The sequence below is a fragment of the Cetorhinus maximus genome, chromosome 8 (genome assembly GCF_964194155.1).
Source record: "Cetorhinus maximus chromosome 8, sCetMax3.hap1.1, whole genome shotgun sequence".
Lineage (NCBI taxonomy): Eukaryota > Metazoa > Chordata > Chondrichthyes > Lamniformes > Cetorhinidae > Cetorhinus > Cetorhinus maximus.
The window spans coordinates 22,785,781-22,813,550 of record NC_135886.1 but is presented as its reverse complement, the minus strand read 5'-3'; the positions used below and the strand labels follow the sequence as shown (position 1 = coordinate 22,813,550).

General features: G+C 47.1%; 1 protein-coding gene across 1 annotated transcript; it reads right to left on the bottom strand.

Moving 5' to 3' along the window:
* Positions 1-1,441: 1,441 nt before the first annotated feature.
* On the bottom strand, positions 1,442-24,625 carry tmdd1 (transmembrane and death domain 1). The gene is made up of 4 exons (XM_078546210.1): positions 24,457-24,625; positions 23,313-23,432; positions 7,754-7,906; positions 1,442-1,824 (listed from the first exon to the last, which is right to left on the bottom strand). The coding sequence occupies exons 1-4, from the start codon at positions 24,605-24,607 to the stop codon at positions 1,442-1,444; spliced, it is 807 nt and encodes a 268-aa protein (XP_078402336.1). The 5' UTR covers positions 24,608-24,625.
* Positions 24,626-27,770: the final 3,145 nt, after the last annotated feature.

Here is a 27,770-nt window from a genome sequence, read left to right as displayed (position 1 = left end):
ACTTGCAACATTTTTAATTAACAGACTGTAATCTTGAAACTAATTCTGTGAAAACGTTCCTTGAATTATTAAAGTGCAATAAAAGGTTAATTTTATGCACTTTATTTAAATCCACATGTGTTCTTGTAAGTTAAGGAGTTTGTATGTATAGACTGAAAGATAGTAGCAGATCAGCAGTGCAAACACAATTCTCAGACAGCCTTCAGAAATTCACTCATTAACTTGGTGAACATAGGAAGGCAATTCAGCTCCTTGCTTCTATTCCCTTCAATTAGATCATGGCTGACCCGTATCCTTAACTCCAGAAATTGCCTTGGTTCCGTCCCCCTTAAAACAAAAATTGGTGCCACAAACTCAATTTCAGCATTTTTCTTCATTAGACATTTTTAGAACACTAGCACACATATATTGTCAGGGTGAAAAATATGAATACTTCATTGATGGTGCTTTATAGATTGTGAGCTGGCAGTTAAAAGGAGTATCAACAGACCTGAGTGGATGAGCTACCATTATATGATAATTATGATAATGCATAACATAAAGATTTTGCAAAGTGTGGATCTTTTCTGTGTACATACACAGTAGTTGATTAATAATATGATGTTAAGGTGAACCTTTAACACCCACTCCTAAAATCAGTGGGATTTGGTCAGGTGGGTAGTGAAAGAGTGAAAATAAATCTCATATTATGGTAGATGTAGGATCACACAGCACAGTATGCAAAATCACTGGTAACTAAACTGCAGCAGAGTAAAGCCCAACACCTGGTATGGGTCCAAAGTTGTGATTTTTTCAATTGACTAAAATTAATCCTGTCTAATCATTTTTCCAGTTAAATTGGAAAAATAAATTATTTAGTTCCCTCTTGATTTTCTTGGTTTGCATTCAATGGGACTATGTCAGCCATAAACCTCTTCATTGAAACCTTCAATGCTGACATTTTCCAGATGAGCGCGACTTTGTGAGGTGAGTATTCTCCATAGCTCAATTTTAACTTGAATCTGCCTAGTGTGTACGGGGCAAGTTCAGGTTAATTTACACATTGCATAATTTTACACTCCTCTGCAGGGTAGGTTAAGATAAAAATCAGTTATAGCCTACAATTATTCTCCCTCATGATTATCTGCTAGCTTTGCATAAGATGTTACCTTATTGCACTATCAACTAATGACAAACAGCTATCTGCACAAACCAGCCTCACATCTTAAGAAAGACTCAATTCAATTTACGTTAATTGTATTTTTACTAATCTTTATTCCCAAGTCTAGGGTAACAAATGCATAAGATCAAAATTTTGGAATTCTCCTCTTCACTGTAGGAAGGCAAATCTCCCCTCAGCATGCCAAGCGATGTAGTCGTGCAATTGAGTCACAGATATTTAAAAGCCTATAATTTCTAGATTTCCTTTAGTATTAAGCACTACATGTGATATGGTACGATTTTAATTTGTGGCGATACTTGATTTTGACTTTTCTGGTATGTAATTTGTTGCACGAAAGGGAGGGAAGTAGTGTCTGATGTGTTTAGATGGTTTGTCCACATGTGCATTTTCATCATCTGAAGAGTAGTCTATACGTCGCATTGGTTTTCTTCGACGTTTAATGCGGTGCAGCACATTGGATCGGCGCATTATCTCCATACAGTCTTTCTCTGTTATTTTAATGATAAAATATAGGCTGATGGCACCCAAGAAAGTGGAGCCAACAAATCCAAAAAACACCCCCCAAAGAACTGTCCTGAATCCTTCAGTAAGTTTTCTAGGATAAGGTGGGAGTTTTTCCATTTCAACAATTAGTTCCAACTCATCCCAGTTAATTTCTGAAACTGAAAATGAAAAACATCCCATCAGATTACTGATCAGTAAATATACAAATGAGAAAACTGTATGAGTATGGAGTAAAGTGTTCACGAGAGGGAGCATGAGGTAAACAAGTGAGCACACTTTATGGCAAAGCATCCAACAGCACTCATGCTTTCAACAACTATTCATTATTTTGCCTCATTTGCAACCTCGACTTAAGTGAAGAAATAATTCGCCTTATAGCCTAAGTACTATATCCAGATTAGCTTAAATATCAAGTTGTCAGTTACTGGCATTGTAGCTGAAAGGATTTGCAAAATAGAGAAGTAACTAAATCAATTATGATGTAATATAGAACAAAAACAAAAATAGCTGGAAAAACTCAGCAGGTCTGACAGCAGCTGCGGAGAGGAATACTGTTAACTTTTTGAGTCCGTATGACTCTTCATCAGAACTAAAGAAAAAATAGAAATGAGGTGAAATATAAGCTGTTTGAGGGGGGTGGGACAGGTAGAGCTGGATAGAGGGCCAGTGATAGGTGGAGGCAAAGAAGAGATTGCCAAAGATGTCATAGACAGAAGGACAAAGGGGTGTTGATGGCGGTGATATTAGCTAAGGAATGTGCTAATGGTGACATTAAGGGTAGAAAGCTGGATGGGCAAGTGACAGATGGCCCTAGTGGGGGTGGGGTGGGGGGAAGGGATCGAAATGGGCTAAAAGGTGGAGATAAAACAATGGATGGAAATAAATTTAAAAATAATAAAAATAGATGGGAAAAGAAAATATTTTTTTTAAATTATAAATTATTAGAAAAAAGGGGGATCAGAAAGGGGGTGGGCCTGGAGGAGTGAGTTCATGATCTGAAGTTATTGAACTCACTGTTAAGTTCGGAAGGCTGTAAAGTGCCTAATCAGAAGATGAGGTGCTGTTCCTCCAGTTTATGTTGAGCTTCACTGGAACATTGCAGCAGGCCAAGGATGGACATGTGGGCATGAGAGCAGGGTGGTGTGTTGAAATGGCAAGCGACAGGGAGGTGTGGGTCATGCTTGTGGACAGACCGAAGGTGTTCCGCAAAGCGGTCACCCAGTCTGCGTTTGGTCTCTCCAATGCAGAGGAGGCCGCACTGGGAGCAGCAAATGCAGTAGACCAAATTGAGGGAAGTGCAAGTGAAGAGCTGCTTCACTTGAAAGGAGTGTTTGGGCCCTTGGGCGGTGAGGAGGGGGGAAGTAAAGGGGCAGGTGTTGCACCCTCTGCGATTGCATGGGAAGGTACCGTGGGAGGGATTGAGGTGTAGGGGGTGATGGAGGAGTGGACCAGGGTGTCACGAGGGAACGGTCCCTATGGAAAGCCGACGGGGGGGTGAAGGGAAGATGTGTTTGGTGGTGGCATCATGCTGGAGTTGGCGAAAATGGCGGAGGATGATCCTTTGAATGCGGAGGCTGGTGGGGTGATAAGTGAGAACAAGGGGGACCCTATCATGTTTCTGGGAGGGAGAAGAAGGTGTGAGGGCGGATGCGCGGGAGATGGGCCAGACACGGCTGAGGGCTCTGTCAACCACTGTGGGTGGAAAACCTTGGTTAAGGAAGAAGGAAGACATGTCAGAGGAACTGTTTTGGAAAGTGGCATCATTACAACAGATGCGACGGAGGCGAAGGAACTGAGAGAATGGGATGGAGTCTTTACAGGAAGCAGGGCGTAAGGAGCTGTAGTCGAGGTAGCTGTGGGAGTCGGTAGGCTTGTAATGGATATTGGTGGACAGTCTATCACCAGAAATTGAAAAAGAGGGGTAAAGGAAGGGAAGGGAAGTGTCAGTGATGGACCATTTGAAAATGATGGAGGTGTGGAAATTGGAAGCAAAATTAATACATTTTTTCAGGTCCAGAGGAGGACATGAAGCGGCACCAAAACAGTCATCAATGTACCAGAGAAAGAGTTGTGGCCTGAGTAGGACTGGAACAAGGAATGTTCTACATACCCCATGAAGAGACAGGCATAACGGGCCCATATATAAATACTCATATTTATTTGGAGGAAGTGAGGTGAGTTTAAGGAGAAATTGTTCAGTGAGAGAACAAGTTCAGCCAGACGGAGGAGAGTGGTGTTCTGTTCGAGGAAGAAGCAGAGAGCCATCAGACCATCCCAGTGTGGGATGGAGGTGTAGAGGAATTGGACGTCCATGGTGAAGAGGAGGCAGTTGGGGCCAGGGAACTGGAAATTGTTGATATGATGTAGGGCATGAGAGGAATCGCGGATGTAGGTGGTAAGAGACTGGTCAAGGGGAGAGAGAATGGAGTCAAGATAGCAAGAAATAAGTTCTGTGGAGCAGGAACAGGCTGACACGATCGTTCTTCCGGGACAGTCCTGTTTGTGGATTTTGGGTAGGAGGTTGGGAGACTATGAGGTTGGAAGCTGTGGAGGGAAGATCTCCAGAGGAGATGAAGTCAGTGACAGTCCTATATGTAATATAGATTCCTTCACAGATCAGCATCACAAACCATGTTGACAAGATACAGTTCAGTGTTTCTGATGGCAATGGATTCGCCTACTAGCTAGATGCATTAACTTTGGTTCCCATCTTGGTATTTAACTTGACTTAATTGGGCAATGACTTTTTTTTTGTTATCTCTTTTGTGCAGTTTAGTGGATTATTGAGTGTCAACAAAGCACCTCATCTCCAGGAGAGAAAGGGGAAAAAAACAGGAAAATCCTGCAGAGTTATAATGTAGGAACTGGCAACACAGGTACAGGTGTACACAATGGAAGTGGTTTTGTTAATGAGCATCAAACCAAATCTAAATTCTGACCAAGCCCAATTTTTTTGTGTTGGGAGGTTTTTGAATGATCACACTACAGGATGGGGGTGGCATGGATTTTTTTAAAAGAAGTTTCCCAATGAACCTAAATTAAATTTATTTGCACATCAATGGAGATCCATATTCTTGGTAACCGGTTCCTTGAAGTTCAAAATTCTCGGTTCTTTTTCATAGTTTCTTTATCCAATTCTGCAGCCCTCTGCATTGAAAACTACAGGTTTATGGGTGTCTTTTTTTTTGTCAGCAGAATGCAAATGGCTCATTATATGGAAGATTTATTTTGAATTTGAGTATATTTGATTGGTGGCTGTCCAAACCATATTACTGACCCTCAGCAGATTCTTGTTCTTATATCTAATCTCCAAAATGAAAGAGAAAATGAAATAGTGAGAGGCTGTTTTTAACAGGCCATAACTCTGACCCAGAATTTCGCTACAGCAGAGAGCCTCTGATGCATTATTTTTGCGGGAGCGGGACTGGAGTTTGGCTGGGTTTCACACATGCGCAGATTACGAAGGCAGCTGGCCATTTAAATCACCAGCTGTCTCCATTGAAGTGGGATTTTGGTAGGTGAGGAGCGCGAAACTGGGAGTATGCAGATTGCACCAGGTAAGAGCAGGCCAGAACTTGGTGGATTCATTTGGATAGCCAGGGTACACTTTTGGATCTCATCGTGGGACACCTTTGGAAGAGGCAAGGCACCCTTTGGGATTCTTAAAATTAAGCTTGATTGTGCATAAAAAGTGCATAAACTCATTCGAACTATCAAAGCAGTCAAGGAACGATCAAAGCTGGAGTTTAGAAGAGTAGAAGGTGACTTGATTGAAACATATAAGACCCTGAGGGATCTTGACAGGGTTGATGTGGCGAAGATGGTTCCTCTTGTGGGAGAGTCTAGTACTAGGGGCCACTGTTTAAAAATAAAGGGTCAACCATTTAGGACAGAGACGAGAAGAATTTTTTTTTCTCTCAGAGGGTTAAGAGTCTTTGGAACTCCCTTCCTCACAAGGCGATGGAAGCAGAGCCTTTGAATATTTTTAAGGCAGAGGTAGATAGATTCTTGATAAGCAAGGGATAAAAAGTTATCGGGTTAGATGGGAATGTGGAGCTGAGGTTACAATCAGATCAGCTGTGATCTTATTGAATGGTGGAGTAGGTGTGAAGGGCCAAGTGGCCTACTCCTCCTCCAAATTCGTATGTTCGTATGCTTGTAGAGCTGTCAAAGCTATGGCATGGAGGAGTTAAGGGCAAAGGATGGTGGGTGAGGGCATGGCTTAGCATGAGTTAGCACTAAGTTGGCATGGGGGTATGAGGGGCCATGGGGTGTGGGTGGGTGGGGGGGCATGGGTTGGCATGGATGGTGCATAGGAAGTGTGTGGCGGCTGAGGGCTGGAGGGCTGTTTTTTTGTTTTAATTCCTTTTTGATTTGATTCAACGAAGAGCCAGAGCACAGAGGCAGGCCTTCTCCCCTGCCCACCTCAGCACCCGAAAGCTTCTACATTCCGGGGGTGGTAGGCCTGAGTTTTAATCCAGCCAGCCCCCCCAGAACGAAAATCCCAACTAAGGCCATTTTTAAAGCTCAGGTGCGCAGAGCTGAGAATTTTCCCGTCTGCGTGCACCCAGCCCAGGAGCGAAAAACTGTGTGTAATGGTAATTTGGGAGAGGGTTCAGAAGAATTAACTGGATGCGCCTCTTCATGCCTTCCTTTAACCAATAACTGACACATTTACTACAAGGTGAGGTGAGTGACTGACCTTGACATCAAGACAGCATTTGACTGAGTGCCACATCAAGAAGCCGTCGCAAAACTGGAGTCAATGGAAATCAGGGGGAAAACTCTATAACTAGCACAGAGGAAGATGATTGTGGTTGTTGGAGATCAATCATCTCAGTTCCAGGACATCACCGCAGGAGTTCCTCAGGCCTAGTGTCCTAGGCCCAACCATCTTCAGCTGCTTCATCAATGACTTTCCCTCCATCATAATGTCAGAAGTGGAAATGTTTGCAGATAATTGCACAATATTTTTCAATTAATTTACAGGATGTGGACATCGCTAGCTAAGCGAGCATTTATTGCCCATTTCCAATTGCCCTCGAAGAGGTGGTGGTGAGCTGCTTTCTTGAACAGCTGCTGTCCTTGTGGTGTAGGTACACCCACATTGCTGTTACAGAGGGAGTTCAGTACCATTCGCAACACCTCAGATACTGCAACAGTCTGTGTCCAACTGCAGCAAGAGCTGGACAATGGCCAGGCTTAGGCTGATAAGTGGCAAGTAACATAGGCTCCACACAAGTGCCAGGCAATGACCATCTCCAACAAGAGAGAATCCAACCATCTCCACTTGCCATTCAATGGAATTACAATCCCTGTATCCCCCACTATCAACATCCTGGGGGTTATCATTGACCAGATACTGAACTGGACTAGCCATATAAATACTGTAGCTACAAGAGCAGGTCAGGGGCTGGGAATTCTGCAGCGATTAACTCACTTCCTGGCTCCCCAAAGCCTGGCCACCATCTACAAGGCACAAGTCAGGAGTGTGAAGGAATACTTCACTTGCCTGGATTAGTGCAGTTCTAACAACACTCAAGAAGCTCAACATCATCCAGGACAAAGCAGCCCGTTTGGATGGCACCCCATCCACCACCTTCAGCATGCACTCCCTCCACCATCGATGCACAGTGGCAGCAGTGTGGTACTATCTACAAGATGCACTGCAGGAACTCACCAAGACTCCTTCAACAGCACCTTCCAAACCCATGACCGCTACCATCTAGAAGGACAAGGGCACTAGACATATGGGAACACCACCACCTGGAAGTTCCCTTCCAAGCCACTCATCATCCTGACTTGGAAATATATCACCACTCCTTCACTGTCACTGGGTCAAAATCCTGGAACTCCCTCCCTAACAACACCGTGGGTGTACCTACACCACATGGACTGCAGCGGTTGAGGAAGGTGGCTCACCACCACCTTCTCAAGGGCAATTAGGGATGGGCAATAAATGCTGGCCCAGCCACTGATGCCCGCATCCTTTGGAAGAATCAAAAAAACATGTTCTCTTGTTCTGCAGTATGACAGTAAGTAAGTGTGACTCCTCATAATGTTGCAACTGGTATAATTTGAACTTACGTTCACTACGCTTGTCTCGGTTTCTGTCTCCGATCTTAATTTCATCATCAGTTATAATCAGGGAGGAGTGGGCATGCTCTAATGTTTTACCGAATTCTTCAATATTTTTATGTACTTCCAAAGTCTTGTCCTGGTTCATGTTCTTCCGCAGTTCTGGCAAAAAGAAGCAACATTGTTTTTCAACTTTGTGCAAATGTTTTCCATCACAGAGTTTATTCCTCAATACTTGCCGAATTGTGTAAGACACGCTGTCAACAAAACAGCACATTTCCTACAGTCACATCCATAAGTAATGGCCTAGTTTTAAATGCATACTGTATTTGGGTTGATTTTAACTCTCTCTGTCTGATGGTAATCAGGTGGGGGTGGGGAGGGGGGGTTGCAGATAAAATGGTGAGGGGGACTTAGCCACTCCTTTCATGGCCTGATCTGGCCAACTGCAACTTCAAGTAGCAGGCAGCAAGGTACAACCGCCACAGCCTGGCAGGGCCCTCTTTAGTTATATAGTTCAGTCTCCGATCATGCCATCCTCAAAGCCGCAAAGGTTATAATCTGATGCTGAAGAAGAGATCAGTGGTGTCTTCCATGCTAGGCTAACCTACTGGTAACAGGAGGCAGGGCCAGCAGAGGCCCAGTAAAGTAAGTTATTTTAATGGCTGGGCAGCCACTTCCAGCCAAACGCAGCCATTTTAGTTGTGGCAAGCTTAACCATTAAAATCAGCACCACTTTTCTGCTACCATTCCCACATTGGCTGGCCACTCCATTGGCTGCCTTACATCCTAACTGAGTACTGTGTGTTTGCACTTTACATCTAAAGAGATGCATTAATATGAGGATAAACTGATTGAACCCATGCCTTTAATAGAGAATTACACTCATGAAGAGTGCAGGTTAGAAACAGGACTACAATGGTGTGGCAGTAATTCTCTGACCTGCTTTCCCCAGAGAATAGAAATACTGATTTTGTCTTTTGGAGTAATGTGATTTAATTCCATGCTTTTAACGTAAGAAACACCACATTATGCTAATTCACATGTATGTAGGGATAAAAGAATTTAGCCAAGATAATCTAGGAGGATAAATATAATGATTTTGGTGCATTGCTTTTAGTCAGCTATTGGTTTATCCACATGTAATTTGAATTACATGTAGTGGGAGCATGAGCATTGGGTAAGTGCTATGAATGATAATTGCTTATCTCTAGAATATTAAGAGGGGATTTTCCCCCCATTGGGGACGAAGTTGAAGTGCAGGCGCACGAAAGCGTGCCTCCGATCAGTGCCCCCGATTGGGGCACACCGCATTTTATGTGGGTGGGCCAATTAAGGCCTGCCCAGCATGACGACCATACAGAAGCACTGTGTGACCCCTGTGCGGGTTGGGGGGGGAGTCCCTAAACCTGAGAGTGCGCTCTTTCGTGTATGCACACAAAAGAGCGCACTCATCTCCCTGAGGCTAAGCGCTGCCTCAGGGAGATCGGCTCTACTGTCAAAAGTATTAAAAATAGAAAAATAAATTCCCTGATATGTCCCCTCATGTGACACTGTCACATGAGTTAGGACATGTCCATAATTTAAAAAAAAACTTTAATTAAATTTTTAAAAACCTACATGAAACCTCATCCCGCCCGTGGATGAGGTTTCATGCTTTTTCTAATTCTCGCCAGGACTCCTGGCCTGCCCGCCAACCTTAAGGTTGGACCGGCAGGTCCATTAATTAGTTTAATGACTCTGTCAATGGCCTCAATTGGCCATTAACAGGTCAGCGAGCGCACAGCTGATTTTGCTGAGCCCCCGCCTACCTGAAAATTTAAATGGGGGCGCGGTGACATCAGGAGTTCCGCCCGACATCACCACGCGTCATATTACACATCAGCGAGTGGGCCCCGCACCCCGCTCACCGACAGGAAAATCTTGCCCTAGATCAGTTTTCCAAATAACCTCACAAACAGGACTTGCATGTGGTGCTACACATAGTCTCATTTATAACACAACAATATCAACAATATTGGAGATGATATGTTGGCTGAAGTAAGGGATGGAGCTCCCTTGGGGAACACCTATTATTTATTGGTGTCAATGGGTGGGATTTATGCGCTCCCCTATGGCACATTTGGAGGCAGGGTGCATTTAATCAAGCTACTGGTTGCCTCTACCCCAATTAAGTCCTGGGTGAGAAGGCTGTGAATGGCCTTTCCACACCCGCTTCCAATTAATGCCCACGTAAGGGGCAAATCATCCCAGAATTGCAGTAAGTGTGGTAGCGGGTGTGAGAATAAATGTTTTACCCGCCAGCCAAAATGGCGGGATTTCATGCTTTATTGTCCCCTTTCCGCCTCATAAATTGTGCCGTTATGGGAAACACGCCGGATTGCCGGCGGCAGTTCTGTGATTGGCCCGCCACACCGTTACCTCGCCACTTCCTCATGCCAGGCGCCATATTTAAAATGCAGCCGCGTGCACACAGTTCTCAATGCTTGCAGCCCAGGACTGCTCCAGTAAGGACATGGGCCTGAAAGCCAAGAAGAGTGCAGCCCCCCGATTCAGTTATGCATCCCTGGACACTTTCTGGTCACCGTGGACGTCCGTCCCAAAGTCCTCTACCCCTGCTCTGGCAGCAAGAAGTCTGTCAGTCTCACCACTCTGGCTTGGGATGCGATAGCAAAGGTGGTCAGTGTCAACGCTGCACATGAGTTCAGCCATCCAGTGCAGGAAACAGATGAGTGATCTCATCCGTGCTGCCAGGCTAAGTCAACCATCTCATCAATCTCAACTCATAAGCCCATCACACATTCACTGGCATCTCACTCACTGCCAGCTCAAAGGACATCACCACTCAATCTCTCACACACAGTCTCACATCTCCATCTGGCCCCATCTCCTCTGGAGACTGCCTCCTCATCCTGTCCATGGCTCAACTCAGCACACATAGATTACAAAAGTAGGGAGGTTATGCTTCAGTAATACAGTGCATCGGTAAGGCCACATCTGGAGCATTGTGTACAGCACTGGTCTCCTTATTTAAAGAAAGATGTAAATGCGTTAGAAGCAGTTCAGAGAAGGTTTACTAGACTAATGCCAGGAATGGGTGAGTTGTCTTATGAGGAAACGCTGGACAGGTTAGGCTTGTATCCACAGGAATTTAGAAGAGTAAGAGGTGACTTAAATGAAACCTTTAAGATCCTGAGGGGTCTTGACAGGGTGGATGTAGAATGGATATTTCCTTTTGTGGGAGAATCTAGAACTAGGGCTCACTGTTTAAAAATAAGGGGTCAATCACTTAAGACAGAGATGAGGAGAAATTTTTTCTCTGAGGGTAGTGAGTCTTTGGAACTCTCTTCCTCAAAAGGCAGTGGAAGCAGAGTCTGAATATTTTAAGGCAGAGCTAGATAGATTCTTGATTAACACAGGGGTGGAAAGTTATCAGGGGTGGGAGGAATATGGGGTTGAGGTTATATTCAGATCAGTCATGATCTTATTGAATAGCGTTGCAGGCTCGAGGGGATGAGTGACCTACTCCTGCTCCTAATTTGTACGCTCGTATGCTGAGCAGTGTTTGTGTCACTCAGATATGAAACCTTGGTTCCTGCACAAGATAAAGGCAGGTGTCTCAGTCCATGTCCTCTTCCCTGTGCAGTGTGTAACATTCAGATCAAAGTGTGTTGGACCCCGTTCGTACGCTTGTTGTAGGGGGTGGCCGATTTGGTACTAATGATAGAATTGAGTAGCAGACATTTCATAGGTAGAAACTCTGTGTTTATTTGCGAAGGTACTCAACAGCAACTAAACACGTGCTAACACTTCAGGCAGTACCTCTACACTACCACAACTACTAACTACTAACTACAGGCTACTAACCACAGAGGTAGCCCACGCTACTCTGCTATTGGATACTAAGATCCTTTGACCTTCCATTAAAACATTCTTCTTAAAGGAATATTACACATCAGATTACCACAGTGATCGTCTGGTTTCACACACGCTGGATCTCGATGGTTCTTGTTATTGCTGTCAGAATGTAGTGGGCAGGCATCACAGAGTTCTGTCATTCTCTTTGTGTGCTCCAGCACCTTTCAGGTGGGGCTGACCGCCCCGTCTCTTCAGCATCTGTGACCGGTGATGGTGTGCTCCAGAAGGAATGAGGTGCTGAAGGCTGATAAAGGATCAGGTGCATTTAAAGTTTGATATGACCCTGATCACAGAGCGCAAGCAAGCTGCCCTCAGCCAGACAGGAGTCAGACATTCACAGAGGCAATGTGAAGATCTATGGAGTGTCCTCACTGCATGTTGTCATTATCCTCCTGGAATCTAGCAACAATTAGGGCCTCCGCTGCGTCTCCAGGATATGAGTCTGAGCACCAAGGGTATGTGCGCTGCCATCAGCCACACAGCAGTCAAACATTCACAGATGCAAGGTCAGGATGTCAGGACTATCCTCACTGCATTTCGTCATCATCCTCCATGAATCTTGAGGCTATGACGGCCTCCTGAGCGTGCCTGCCTCATCTGACCAGTGCGATGGCCTCATCGCCTGCATCCTCGCCTTTGAGAGCCTTATTACTGTCATTCCTTCAACGTCCTCATCGGAGGAGATGTGCATCTCTTCCATCTTCTCCTCAGTAGGTCGTTCCCCCCCATTGCAGCGCCAGGTTGTGTAGCATGTAGCTATCTACAATGATGCACGACACCCTTGATAGGCTGTTTTTGTAATGCTCCACCAGACCTGTCGAGGCATCGGAACCTCATTTTCAAGATGCCTATAGTTTGCTCCACCAAAGCCTGGGTCGCGGCATGAGCGCTGTTATACCATCGCTCTGCTGCAGTCTGAGGACACCGCACAAACGTATTAGCCACGTTCTCTGTGGGTAGTCCTTGTCCCCTGAGGACCCAACCCTGAAACCTCTGTGGACCCTAGAAGATTGTCAGGGATCTGAGGCCTGCTAAGGATGTAGGAGTTGTGGACGCTCCCTGGGAATCATGCACAGACCTGTAGGATGCATTTGTGGTGGTTGAACCCCAGCTGAACATTCTTCGAGTGGAAGCCCTTGTAGTTGACGCAGTTGATTGCTTGTTGCCATGGAGATCTAGGTCCCACATGATTACAGTCGATGGCACCCTGCACCTGTGTGAAACCTGAGATCTGCGCAAATCCCAGCGCTCTTGCTTCCTGGCTTTCCTGATCCTGGGTGAAATGCACAAAGTTCTGTGCCTTTGTGAAGATGGCATCTGTGACCTAGATACACTTGTGCATGGAGATTTGAGAGATTCTGCATAGGTCACCTGTGGAGCCCTGGAAGGAGCTACTGATGTAAAAATTGAGCACCGTGGTCGCTTTCATGGCCACTTGCAGTGGATGCCCTCTATGTCCCTGTGGCACCAAATCCTGCAGCAGGTGGCATATGTGACTGACCAGTTCCCTCGGCATGCGCAGTCTTCGGCGACACTGTTTTTCAGTCATTTGCAGGAATGACAAGTGCCCTTAGACCCTGGGTCAAGTGGTGGCTTGCTGTGGATCTTCAGCTGCGTGTACAGCAGGCTCTGCCGCCCCTTCATGTTGAGGGAGGTGCTCCTCCCTTTGCCAAGCCAGGCGCCTCCGCCAACTTTTTCTTCTTCTCTGCTCCCTGTAAGCCATGAGGCATATTGCTAAATCACCAGGCATCCTGATGGTCTTCTCTTGCAGGATCAAAGAGACGGATGCTGGGTTAGCATATCTGTCCTATTGGTTAACCTCTCTCGGTTAAGTATGAAGGCCTCTTCGTGCATGCAGGAGAGCGCTGGCCATCACTTGGATGGCCAGTGTGTAGTGTGCTTCATGGCTGTTTGAAACTCCACTCACCTCCGCCCCATTCCACTTGACCAGTTGGCAGCAGCTTTGCCCACTGGACTGCATGCTGTGCTCTCAGCTCAGGTGCAGGCATTCTCCTAACTCACACTGCAAGGCTGTGCTGTTAGCTTGAACCATGAGGGACACTGGTCCAAACCTTAATAAAGACATTGCAAGGGGTTCTGAGCGCCTCCACAAGTGACTACACCATGGCTACCTTTCGCAGGGGGATTCTACAGCTTGCCCATTCAGCCAATTGTTCTGCTGCCCCCTAAAACACACATTAATTTTCAGTCTGTGGCCAAGGGGTGAAAAGTTCTGGAACATTTGGTGGCATACTTATGCTTTTGCATTGCTTGAGTGGGCAGAAAATCTTCAGAGGCCTGACTCCAAGCATGTCAATGGAGCTGCTGCTGAATGGTCACAGCTGCGGAAGAATGCTCACTTTCGACAAGCTTTTCCAAGTGTGTTGCTGCTCCTCCCACCCCCCTCTCCACCCCAGGCATGCACTTGTGTACTTCCTTCAGTCTTTGTTGCCTTGCACCCCCCCACCCCCACCCCCCGGCCTGACCCGCCCTGGAGCTCTTGCCCCAGCACCACGCTGAAAGCCAGCTGGGAAAAAGCGACTTGCTTGTGTCCCGCCCCGAATGTGTGGCACGTCTTCCTTAATGTCCTGTGGGTGAAGCTTGCGAGCTCTGCACAAGGTTGTGCGCACTCACCTCCGATTTCCCCTCAAAGTTCAGCTCGCCAGGCGCACACCTTTTAAAGGCAGTCATGAAGCTCTGCGTTCTGAAGTCATGCTGATGTGGGGGTGGGGGATGATTCCGACGAGCAGGGCTTATAATGAAATGTAAGTATTGAAATTAGGTTCCTGACGTGCGACAGTGGGAATCGCGGCCAGTCATTGATGGGTGGAGCGGACGATCGCAAAATGCGTTTTCATGACAGCGTAAAGCCGATGTTTGGCTTTCTCGCCATATTGTCTGCTTACGCCCACCATGATGCCCATCGCCAATGGGACCGGATGATTCCGCCCAAGGGCCTCCATCACGCTGCCGCTGGTTGCCACACGGGAAGCCCAAAAAGCAAACACTGTCAAGTTTGCTTGTGGGTTCAATCTGGCGCTCAGCATTGGTAAGTTGGGGGGGCCTGCTGAGAGACACCCCCATCCTCTGATTGGCTGGCAGCACTCGTGGGGGCAGGATTTCCACCCTGCGGTCCTTGATCCTGTGGAAGGTCCGCTGCTGGCCACTTAATACAGTGAGTTTTCCTCAAAGGAGGTGACATGGGGCTCTCGCCAGCTCTCTAACCCTTGGGCGAGACACACCTCTCCTGAATTAAACTCCGCCCAATGTGACTAGTCTTCTGAAGCAATTACTCAGCAAAGCCAGGAAGCTTTTTAAAATATCCTATATTCAGTGAATGGAGAAGGTCACATGAAAGAATTCTGCAAGTGAAATATAGCCAACCCCCGTTCCACCCACCAAAATGACCAGACATATGGGGAACATGTCTAGAGGTATAAGACTTAGGGTTTACCATACTTACAACCACATTTATTTTGCTTTTCAAACAAATATTGGGTGGAATTTTCCAGTCCTGCCAGCCGCGGGTTTCATGGTGAGCGGGAGCAGAAAATTCGGAGAGAGGCCAAAAGTCGGAATTCCGCGGCAGGTGAACAGGTCGGAATTTTCCTCTCGCTACTTTCATGGCAGGCTGAGCGCGGGTCGGATTTCCCGCTGACCCATGACGGGAACACCATCTGCATGTATTGCCATGTCATAAAAACTCATTAAGGACGCAACTCGCCGGAATCATGTTCCCCTTCCTAATATGTGCCATGCCAGTGGGAAATTAGACCAGTCTCATTCACGACGGGATATAAGTGTTGTCCAGCAGCCCACCCCCGCTTCACTCGTGACTTCAAGGTGAGTACAACATCCGGAGCCTACCTGCAACACAACTGCTCCGGGTCCTCAGCAATGCCTCTGTTATGCCACACTGGTGGGCGTTTATGCTTGGGCCGCTCACAATGGGTACTGCAGGTGTTGAGCTGGGCTGCTCACAGTGGGTACTGCAGGTGTTGAGCTGGGCTGCTCACAGTGGGTACTGCAGGTGTTGAGCTGGGCTGCTCACAGTGGGTACTGCAGGTGTTGAGCTGGGCTGCTCACAGTGGGTACTGCAGGTGTTGAGCTGGGCTGCTCACAGTGGGTACTGCGGGTGTTGAGCTGGGCTGCTCACAGTGGGTACTGCGGGTGTTGAGCTGGGCTGCTCACAGTGGGTGCTGGGTTACGCTGGGATGAGAGCATTGTATGCTGTGGGCCTCAGGCAGGGCTGCACTCTAAAACAGAGACCAGCATGGTGACTGGGGATGTGAGTTGGGGGGGGAGGGGGTGGGGAGGGGGTCGGGGGGTGGGGGTAGTTGCGGGGGTGGGAGGGGTGGGGGTGGAGGAGGAATGGAAGACGGAGACATGAGGGTGAAGGGGGTATGGTGCTGTTTGGGGAGGGCATGATGGCAGGCAGAGGAAGATCGGGGGTGGGGAAGCTGGAGCCCGACATGGAACACTGGAAGGCAGACACAGAAGGCAGGGGAATGGGATTCAGATTGCATGAATGCGAGGGGATGTATACAGATTCTGGAGTAGGAAAGGGTAGTGGCATTAGTGTTGCACGCGAGGGAAGGATTGCACATATTCTCATGAGTGCTGCTGGTGGTGGGGTAAGGCTTTGTCAAGAGGGACGGGTTACACAGGGACTCATGGAGAGGAAATGGCCTTGTGGCCAGTCATGAAGGAACCGGAGAGCTGAGTGAAAAACAGTCATGGCCCTTGGACTGGGGCAAAGCATTCTGGATGAGAGATTAAAGGCAGCCCTGAGGCTGTTTGGACCACTTAGTCAGGGTGAGAGACTAAGGCAGTCCTGGGGCTTTGTGGACCACTTAATCGGGGTGAGAGATTAAGGCAGTCCTAGGGCTTCATAGGCCATACTACAGGGCTATGCACGGCAGATATGTTGTCTTGCCACTCCATGGAGGAGAAAAGTCTGTGTGCTCAACGGGGATCAGGCACAGTTTGACATGCAAGGCGTGGTCATAGTCTCACAGTCGGGGGTGTCTGGCTTGGTACTGAACGGCAAATGGGATGGTCATGGTCAGGGGAGGCATCTGCAGCCTGTAAATGGGGAAACCATAATAAAAGGGGGTACTTGAAGCTGTCTTGTGGGGGGTAGGGGAGGTGGGGAGGTGGTGTCGCCTCTGTATGTGACCGTGCACACAGCCTCAAGATGGGAGGGGTGAGGTCCACATTGGGCTTGGGGGCATCAACAGTGATGGGTTCAATGGGGAGGGCAGGAATATTCACCACAATGACAATGAGATCCAGGGTTACTGGAGGAGGCTGGAGAATCACCGGAGGAAGGTCTACCCACACATCATGAGGTTCGAGGAGGATCAGGTGGGACCCGGACACTGATAGAGGGAGGGGAGAAGCTGGTCTCAAAGTAAAAGTGCAGCATCACCACCTTGAGGCCTCAAAGTTATGACACTGTTTAAAATCAAAACTAGAAAAAAGTCTGCAGAGGAGGGGTCTAACGCAATGTGGGAGGAGCCCATGGCTGGACTCAGGGACTTCCCTGGAGACACCTTTGTACCTTTTACAGTAACAACATTGAAATGAACTCTGAGCTGATAGGTGTCTGGAAGTGTTTTGAGAAGGTGCATTTGGAAGCATTGACATATGGAGCACTTTAACTTGAGAATGCAGGACTCATTGAGGTCACAATAAATTATATCAATTTGAGCATTAACAGAAAGGAATGTGAGAATGAGAGATGCAGCCAGCCATTAAGGGAGCACAGCTGCTGGATATCTGCAAGATGATCAATGCCAGCCTGTCAGGTAATTTCTCCAGTTGGCATGGCTAATGGGCCAAAAGGCATCCAGTCATTCCAGAAGTGCTAGTTAGGCATAACCAGTATACCAGCACAGACATAGTAGGAGTGCCTTTGGTAAGGTTGAACATACCATGGATGTGCTGAAGCCTCTTCCAAACTCTCAGGGATTGAGATGTCAAGTATCTGGGGTAGCATCTTGGTCACCTAGATCTGTGAGGTAGCGCCTCAACTGGAACGCTAGATCAGGGAAAGGAGAGTAATGCAGACGCAGCTCTAGGGCATGACAGTGGCTTTCTGGTTGCGAATGGGAAGTTGACTATAGTTGCCTATCATTCATTAGTCTGTTGCCTCTACCTGTCCACAGGGAGAAAGAGGAGTGAATATGGAGTCTGCGCTTGATGCTGCATTCTTGATGGCTGCGTCCCAATTGAGGAGGAGAAGAAGGGCCTGGCGCCGCCTAGCACAGCTTCGAGAGGAGGCCAGACCTGAGGTCCGTCATCCAGGGGAGCCCCAAAAACACCCAGAGGATGAGCAGGTCAGGCCCCACCACCAAAGTAACTTGCAGACCAAGGGTCTACCGAAGACGCCTTTCCTATCTGGAGTTGAGCGAGAGTTAATACCTTGCACAACTACATTTGTCAAGAGATGTGTTCGCTCATATCTGCCACATGCTGCAGGAAGATCTAACAGTGTATGGACTGGGAGGATATCCCTGCCAGTGCCCCTGAAAGTCACCACCGTACTCAAGTTTTATGCCAGTGGGTTGTTCCAGGGATCTACTATGTGACATTTCTCAGTCCTCAACATACAAATGTATCAGGGAGGTGACGGATGCCCTTTACAGTAAGGCTCATAATTATGTGAGGTTCACACTGGATGAAGCCAGCCAGGCTGTTAGATTCCTGGGCTTTGCGGCTATCTCAGGCTTCAAGTAGAGTGTGCAATTGATCGTGCACATGTGGCTTCGAGAGCTCCATGGCAGCGGTCCCTGATGTTCATTAACAGGAAAGGGTTCCACTCCATAAATATTTAGCTGGTGTGTGATCATCAGGAGCATATAATGCACATGTGCCAGGTACGCTGGTATTCCCATGACTCCTACATCCTGAGTCACTCTCGGGTGCCTCAGATATTTGACGGGCCACAGCGCATACAGGCTGGCTGCTTGGGAATAAGGGGTACCCACTAAAAAGATGGATCATGACACCCGTGTGTCGTCCTCAAAGTGCCTCGGAGGAGTGATACAATGCCGCATAACTTGACAAGATCCATTATAGAACAGACCATCGGGATCCTAAAGATGCGATTCCGATGTTTGGACCGCTGAGATGGGGCTCTGCAGTACTCTCCGCAGAGGCTATCCTATATAATAGTGATGTGTCACACCCTGCACAACCTGGCACTTCAAAAGGGAAATGGAGGGAGACTTGGAGCAGGCTGAGAACTCCTTGGACGATGAAGACCTGGAAGGGCATGAAACTGTGGAGGAAGATGATGGTGAGCTTCCACGAGAGGATGCTATTAAAGCAGCTTGAAGCAAAATACGCGCCAGTGAGACACTGATAGCCACACGGTTCCAGGAAGAGTAAGGTGCAGGCAAGGGGACCTGAGCACGTTTCTTCTGTCCCTTAGTGGCATGCCAGCAATCTGAAATGCCTTTACAGCCACTCAAATCAAGAGTAGTCAGTACTCGGCCTTGAACCTTCAACCCTCAGTTTTCACTAGGCCCTAATCTTTGAGAAGGTCAGAAGCCTAAACTGCAGTTAGCCGCTCTGGGAAGTGAAATGCAGCACACCAGTGCAAACCCTGCGTCAACTGCACTTGGTGCAATTGTGGCCTCCTGAATGAGACACTTCTTGTGGTCGCAGAGATGCGCACATGGCTGGAGAGACCATCATGGCTGCAGGTCTTGTGCATCAACACTAACAAGGAACGCAGCTATCTGATGATGAGGCAACATTACCGATGATCCTTCAAGGCAGCTAAGCACGCATAACTCCATGGGTGTCTTGTAAGGAATAAATGGTCATAATGCAATTTGCAGTCACTTTCAATAAAGTGCTTGACACATCTCCTTGACATTACACATTGGGCGAGTAACTTAAATGAGTTAGCTGGACATCATATGAATGTGAGGCTCACAAAAGGAGGTGATCACGGAGTGAGAGCTTAGGTCATCCTTGCAATACGAGGGAACATGAATTTATATGAACGACGCATTGAAATGACAAGACCATTGTCAGGAACAACAGATATATTTACAAAGGTGCAAGATATAAACATGAATGATGTGCATGATATAAACATGAATGAACACTTGAGCCAAAAGTGATGTCAATGTTTCTGAATCATCTAACCCTATCGCTACATCTTGGTGCATCCCTGACATCCAAAGCAGAGGAGGAAGCAGCCTTGTTGTCTTTGATTACTTCGATGGCTGCCCTCTGGAGGACCGAAACTTGGAGGGCACCGCCCTACTTTGGGTATCCTGCTGTGGGCAGGTGCACCTTCCTTGGCCTGTACAGCTGGAGGTGAGGAGGTCACAGGCAGAGGGGTTTGGGATTGGCTGGACACACTCAGAGTCACTTGAGTGAATGGTCTTGGGGTGTCCAGCTGCTGGTCGCCCTCCCTATGAGTGCCCATGGGCCCCTGCCTGACTCTTTGAGGAGAAGGGCACCTGGAGTGAGGTTGAGCTGCCTCACTCCACCCTCGCCTAGTCACTGATGGATCCCACCAATGTCTATAGCAACGGATGTAGGTCCGAGTGCAAATCTGGTAGAATCTGCTGGACCAAAGTCTCCAAGGCAGCTGCCACCCTTCCCGTGGGGATATTGAGGAGCTCGCAATGTCAGAGCATGACATCAGACAGAATGCAAACCGATCCCTCTATCCTTCACTCTAGTCTGTTGACTGACTCTTGCATCTCTGCCTGTTGTTCTGCCGACTGACATTGCATCTCCAGCATATTTGCAATGGCCGTTTCCAGAGCCTCATCATCTGATTCAGATTCAGCAGGTGCCTGTTCTCCAGCAGTCCTGCGAGTGCCAGAGACCTGGGCTATCACTACCTCCGACTGCTGTGGAGGCGTGTCAGTGAGGTGTTCCCCAGAATGTGACCCTGAGCCTAATCTAGATGTGTGACCCACTGGGATGTGTGTGTCTGCGCTGGTGGAAGGTGTGGGTGAACGAAATGACGGGTCTTCTTCAAATGGATCCTCATCACCCTCCTCTGAGGTGGCCTGGGGACTGGGGCTTATGTTGCCTGTGTTTGTCTTTCTAGACCAGCTGCTCCCTGTAAGGGAGAGAAGATAGATTTAGTTCATGAACAGGCTGAATACAACATTGCATGCCACTCACTGAGAATGTTAGGATCTGATCAACTCATGGGGGGCTCATCCATACTGGTTTGCCTGGGAGAGGTTGATCTTGCCTTTACCATAGGAATGATCTCTGTCCTCACCTGCCAACTCATTGGCATCCTCCTCGAATTTGGAGAGCTCTCGAATGTTGGCCATCTCTCCTCCAGGCTAGGATCTCTCCCTCTTGTTGTGGGTAAGCTTGGCCTGCATGAAGACAAATGGATGGAATGTGATGAGATGGGATGGAGCAGAGAATGGGATGCATGCCTACTGTGTGTGCTGAGACCTCCCCAGCAAGGGCTGAAGATGTTGTTTGTGTGGGATGATAGATGAGATGTTGGTGAATAGGCTTTCAATGCTGATACCTCCCCCACTAATATTGTTGAGATCCCTGAGCTGTATGACGCTTTGAGTGCATAATACCATTATGAAAGTGTGAATTTGGAGTGAGCTGAAGGTCAACTTACCCTGGTGGAGTGGATGAGGCCATTCATCCTCTTCCTCCACTGGATGGCATTTCGCCGGCGGTTGCCTGCGGAGCTGACCTCCTTCACAACCGCCTCCCAGGCCTGTGAGGTGAGGTTGGTGAATCTCCTGGATCCATCCCTGGGGAAAGGGTTCTCTTGATGCTGGCGGACACCTCTAATTGAAGCTTTCAGCAAACTGTGACTAAACCTTGGCTCAGTTTTTTTACCTTGGGCCCATCTCTGGAACTTCCGACCACACAGCTGGCCTGCAGAGAGTAATGCCTGTGTTCGGATGGCGTTTAAATATGGTGCCAGGAACTTTGACCCCATGAGTGATGGCGGGCAGATGAATCAGTGCCCGCCCTGCCATGTGATTCAGCGAGCAGCTCTTCTATGCGTAATTAACGAGGTTTCAAGCAGAAGACCGGGCGTGAGAACCTGACCCACCGATTAGCGGGAAACTCGCCACTAATCCCACCCGCCACTGCGCTTCATCCCTGGAATGGAAAATTCCACCCATTGTCTTTTATTTTAAGTCAAATTTTCTCCCAAACACATGGGGCAGAATTTTGCCCTTGATGGGCAGGCGGGCCCCACCGGCTCGGTGGAGGGCGGGCAGCCGATCGCCACTGTCGAAACGGGCCCCGCTGCCATTTTAAGTGGGCGGGCCAATTAAGGCCCACCCAGCAGGCCGCCCGACGGGAAGGGCTATACGCTTCCTGTGCGGTGCGGGGGGGGGGGTGGATTCCCCAACTGTCAGAGTGCGCTCTTTCATGCATGCACGCGAAAGAGCGCACATCTCCCTGAGGCAAAGTGCTGCCTCAGGTAGATCGCTGAAAGGCTGGCAAATATAAAAGATAGAACAATAAAAAATTCATTAACATGTCCCCCTCATGTGAAAATGTCACACGAGATGGGACATGTTAATGAAGTAAACAAAAACTTTATGAAACGTTTTTAAAACCGCTATCAAACCTCATCCCGCCTCTGGATGAGGTTTGTAAAGAAATCACCTACCTGACTGCCCGTTGGGCCCGTGCGCCGAGCCGAAGTTAGCACGGGCCCCTCAAAATCGTCGACGATTGGCGAGTTAAGGGCCTTAACGAGGCCTTTAATTAATGGCGGGCGTGCGTCCTGCTGCATAGCGTGCCCGCCAACCAAAATATCGCGCATGACATCAGCGCACGCCAGCCAGAAGATTCTGACAATGCAGTATTATGGTTTGTATGTGGTTATCATTGGTTCAGCTAATGGTTTGCCTCAATTAAACTTACAAACTGATTATCTGTGACAATGTTAAAAGAACTTGCTCATTATAATTAGTTGGTAGGAGAAACTACATTTTTTTTAGTTGTATGAAGGTCATGTTATTAATTTTAATGCTTAGTAAACTTTGAAATATGGTAGCAACAATCTTCTCAATCGCATGGGAGAAAACAAATCCATTGTTCCCACTTCTCAATGAAATTATAATTTATATAATACTCTTAGGAAAATGAAGAATTATTATTAAATGTGCTGCAGAACTCTTACTGCTATCACGAATGATATAGATGACCAATATTGCTAATTGCAAGTGCATTATAATAGGTGTATACTAATGCATTCATCTGCAATGCGTGTACTGTAATGAATTTAATCTTATCACAGTTGAAAATATTTCAGTCCTCAATATTGCATTAAAGTTTCAGCCTAGATTACAATCTCCGTAAACACTTGTTTGTGTTGCAATGATGATTCTCAGACCCTTCTGCTCCTTTGCCCAACCTTTCCTTCAACTTAAGGAAAACAATATGCCCTAGTCAAAATTCTTGGGTTACTACATTGCAAAAAGCATGCCTATCTGATTTATTAATCCAAACTCTGTTACTTCACAAACCTCATAATTCATCACAAAATGTGTGCCTGTTTCAGTTCTAAGAAGCTAACAGAACTAATTTTCTGTAAGTATAAATTCAGATTATCAAGTTTGCGCACTACTTAAACACGTGCAATAACTGCCAATAAGGAAGATAATACCTTTATCGACATCTCCCCGACCAACCTGCCTGAGTGCTCGAGACAGTCGATCCCAGTACATACTGTCACCTTCTTCCTTCAACCAGTCAGTCAGAATTTCATTACAGTCATTGAAATTGGCTAGGAAATAGACATAAATAAATAATGAGAAAGAAATAGAAAACCTGTTTTACAATCGGAAAATTTGCACTTTGTATCTTAAAGTTATTTCCTTTCAGGGATGATTTTTTTTGGGCAGTGATCATATTGCCAGGTGCGTCAGTGTCGAGCAGTTTTGGGTGTGCAATGATGTACAAGTGACGGCATATTCCAGTCCCTAACTGATTCCTCAGCACACTAAAGCCAAAGGGTGTGAGATTGCCTCCAGCAAACTATCGTGCGACTCAGCTCAATTTGGAAAATAATTTCAGTGCCCTGTGAAGCCACCAGATAAGCATGGGAACTCCTAGGCACTTTACAAATTTAACACAGGCTTCGTTATGGGAAAGTAGACACTCGTCATTTTCTCCTTCAACATTACAAAATTATCACAGGGGCAGTGCTAGTGCTTACATGTAAAGGCAGAGTTCTGTCCAGGCAGACAGATTGAGATTTTCAACTAGATGCAATCTGGATTGTAACTTTGGTTTGACTTGCTGCACACAGCTATTTGCTTCAGGCTAATACTGCAGCGTAACTGGGGTCTGGTCAAAGTGAGGAACGTTGGTCATTCAGAACTGGCATCTTATTCATTTAAAAAACAAAAGTAACATCATTAGATTTTGTCAGAGTATATTAGGCAGACATAAATTATTAAACCACATTTTCTTTCAAAATGTGGGGTTGAACTTTGATTCTCAAGGAGCAATCTTAACCCTCAATTGGTGGGAAATAATCTTGGCAGCTGTTATTTTGCACTACTGAGAAAGATTTTAGCCTCCTCTGGGATTATGGGGGAGCTGGGAGTGCCCTCTACTTACTGTCTGCCTAAAGTCCATGCCCAGAGTCCATGCTGGCAGAAAATCTACCACAATATGTTCAACCTTAGGACTGTCAAAGCTAGAAAATTCCTTTAGGATTTGACACACCGAGATGAATATATTATAGATGAGGCTTCATCATGCACAATGCCGTAGTGTCAGGAGAGCTATGTGAGTTTACCTACTGATTTCTCTGCGTTTCCTGGTCTTGAATAAATTGTCATTTTCTTCTGACAATTTGTCAATGTCCTTCATAATGTCTTCCTCAGGGTGAGTGAGCTTTGCATGAAGAGCCTCACATTCAACAGAGGTAAGCAGTTCTGCGATTCGAGTCATTTGGTGAAGTCCTATATCATCGGCAGCTAAAGGAAAGAGTTTGTATGTATCCATTAATGAATGAAAGAGGAATCTGTGGTCTGGTTTTGAGGATATTTTTTGCTGCATACAAAATATGCCATGGCCAATAGTACCAATGATAAACTTCATTCCAAGTTGTGTTAACTGGATAATTTTGTTTACAAATTATAAATATGAGAAGCTTAAAAAAAGTGTTTCTATGATTTCACAGTTCTAGTATAGTTGTTAAAATATTTTCAAGATTCCCAGACCACGTTTCATCCATGAATATATTAAAGTGTTATTTATGCAGCATATCCTGTCAGTATCCTAGTTTCCTGTCATGAATATTTCCACCATATTATTTCTGTAAATAATGTTCCATTATACCTGCCAAATATGCCTAAACTTTACCTGTCTATACTAACTTTTGATTGAATTCTCCCGGAATGGTGATGTATTTCCAAGTCAGGATGGTGAGTGACTTGGAGGGGAACTTCCAGGTGGTGGTGTTCCCATATATCTGCTGCCTTTGCCTTTCTAGGTAGCAGATGTTGTGGGTTTGGAAGTTGTTGTCTAAGGAACCTTGGTGGATTCCTGCAGTGCACCTTGTAGATGGCATACACTGCTGTCACTGTGCGTTGATGGTGGAGGGGGTGAATATTTGTGGATGTGGTACCAAATAATTGGGCTGCTTTGTCCTGGATGGTGTCAAGCTTCTTCAGTGTTGTTGGAGCTGCACTCATCCAGGCAAGTGGGGAATATTCCATCACACTCCTGACTTGTGCCTTGTAGATGGCGGACAGGCTTTGGGGAGCTGGGAGGTGAGTTACTCATCGCAGGAGTCCTAGTCTCTGACCTGCTCTTGTAGCCACAGTGTTTATAGGTCTAGTCCAGTTCAGTTTCTGGTCAATGATAACCCTCAGGATGTTGATGGTGGGGGATTCAGTGATGGTAATGCCATTGAACGTCAAAGGGCGATGGTTAGATTCCCTCTTGTTGGAGATGGTCATTGCCTGGCACTTTTGTGGCGCGAATGTTACTTGCCACTTGTCAGCCAAAGCCTGGGTATTGTCTGGGTCTTGGTCCATTTGGACATGGACTGCTTGAACATTGTGCAATCACCAGTGAACATCCCCACTTCTGAGCTTATGATGGAAGGAAGGTCATTGATGAAGCAGCTGAAGATGGTTGGGCCAAGGACACTACCCTGTGGAACTCTTGCAGTGATGTCCTGGAGCTGAGGTGACTGACCTCCAACAACCACAACCATCTTCCTTTCTGCTAGGTATGACTCCAACCAGTGGAGAGTTTGCCCCCAATTCCCATTGACTCCGGTTTTGCTAGGGCTCTTTGATGCCACGTGCTGCTTGATGTCAAGGGTGATCACTCTGACCTCACCTTGGGGATTCAGCAATTTTGTCCACGTTTGAACCAAGGCTGTAATGAGGGCAGGAGCTGAGTGACCCTGGTGGAACCCAAACTGGGTGTCAGTGAGCAGGTTATTGCTAAGCAAGTGTCTCTTGATAGTACTGTTGATGACCCCTTCCATTACTTTACTGATGATTGAGAGTAAACAGTAGAGTGGGCGGTAATTGGCTGGGTTGGATTTGTCCTGCTTTTTGTGTACAGGACATACCTGGGGAATTTTCCCCATAGCCGGGCAGATGCCAGAGTTGTAGCTGTACTGGAACAGCTTGGCTAAGGGCGCGGCAAGTTCTGGAGCACAAATCGTCAGTATTATTGCCAGAATATTGTCAGGGCCCATAGCCTTTGCAGTATCCAGTACCTTCATCGTTTCTGTTATCACACTGAGTGAATCGAATTGGCTGAAGTCTGGCATCTGTGATGCTGTGTCCTCTGGAGGAGGCCAAGATGGATCATCCCCTTGGCACTTCTGGCTGAAGATTCTTGCGAATGCTTCAGCCTTATCTTTTGCACTGATATGCTGGGCTCCCCATCCCCCATGGGGATATTTGTGGAGCCTCCTCCTCCAGTGACTTGTTTAATTGTCCACGACCATTCATGACAAGATGTGGCAGGACTGCAGAGCTTACATCTGATCCATTTGTTGTGGGATCACTTAGCTCTGTCTATCACTTGTTGCTTATGCTGTTTGGCACACAAGTAGTCCTGTGTTATAGCTTCACCAGGTCGACATCACATTTTTAGGTACAACTGGTACTGCGCTGGCATGTCCTCCTGCACTCTTCATTGAACTAGGGTAGAGTGGGGGATATGCCTGGCCATGAGGTTACAGATTGTGTTCGAGTACAATTCTGCTGCTGCTGATTGCCCACAGTGCCTCATGGATGCCCAGTCTTGAACTGCTAGATTGTTTGAAATCTACCTCATTTAGCATGGTCTTAGTGCCACACAACACGATGGAGGGTATCCTCAATGTGAAGGTGGGGTGTCGTCTCCACAACGACTGTGCGGTGGTCACCCCTACTGATACTGTCATGGACAGATGCACCTGCGGCAGGCAGGTCGGCGCGGATAAGGTCAAATATGTTTTTCCCTCTTGTTGGATCCCTCACCACCTGCTACAGGCCCAGTCTAGCAGCTATGTCCTTTGGGACACAACCAGTTCGGTCAGTAGTGGTGCTACCAAGCCACTTTTGGTGGTGGACATTGAAGTCCCCCACCCAGAGCACATTATGTGCCCTTGCCACCCTCAGTTCTTCCTCCAAGTGATGTTCAACATGGAGGAGCACTGAATCATCAGCTGAGGGAGGGGGGTACGTGGTAATCAGCAGGAGGTTTCCTTGTTCATGTTTGACCTGATGCCATGGGGTCCCGAGTTGATGTTGAGGATTCCCAGGGCAACTCCCTCCTGACTGCATACTACTATGTTGCCAGCTCTGTTGGGCCTGTCCTGTCCGTGGGACAGGACATACCCATGTATAGTGATGGTGGTGCCTGGGGCATTATCGTCCCTAGATGTTAGTAAGGAGGACTCTGCAGGGTCGACAGGGCTGAGTTTGCCGTTGTCGTTTCCAGCGCCTATGTCGATCCCAGGTGGTCGGTCCAGTTTCAATCCTGTTTAGTGACTTTATAGTGTTTAATGCAACTGAGTGGCTCGCTAGGTTATTTCAGAGTCAACCACATTGCTGTGGGTCTGGAGTCACATGTAGGCCAGACCAGGCAAGGACGGCAGATT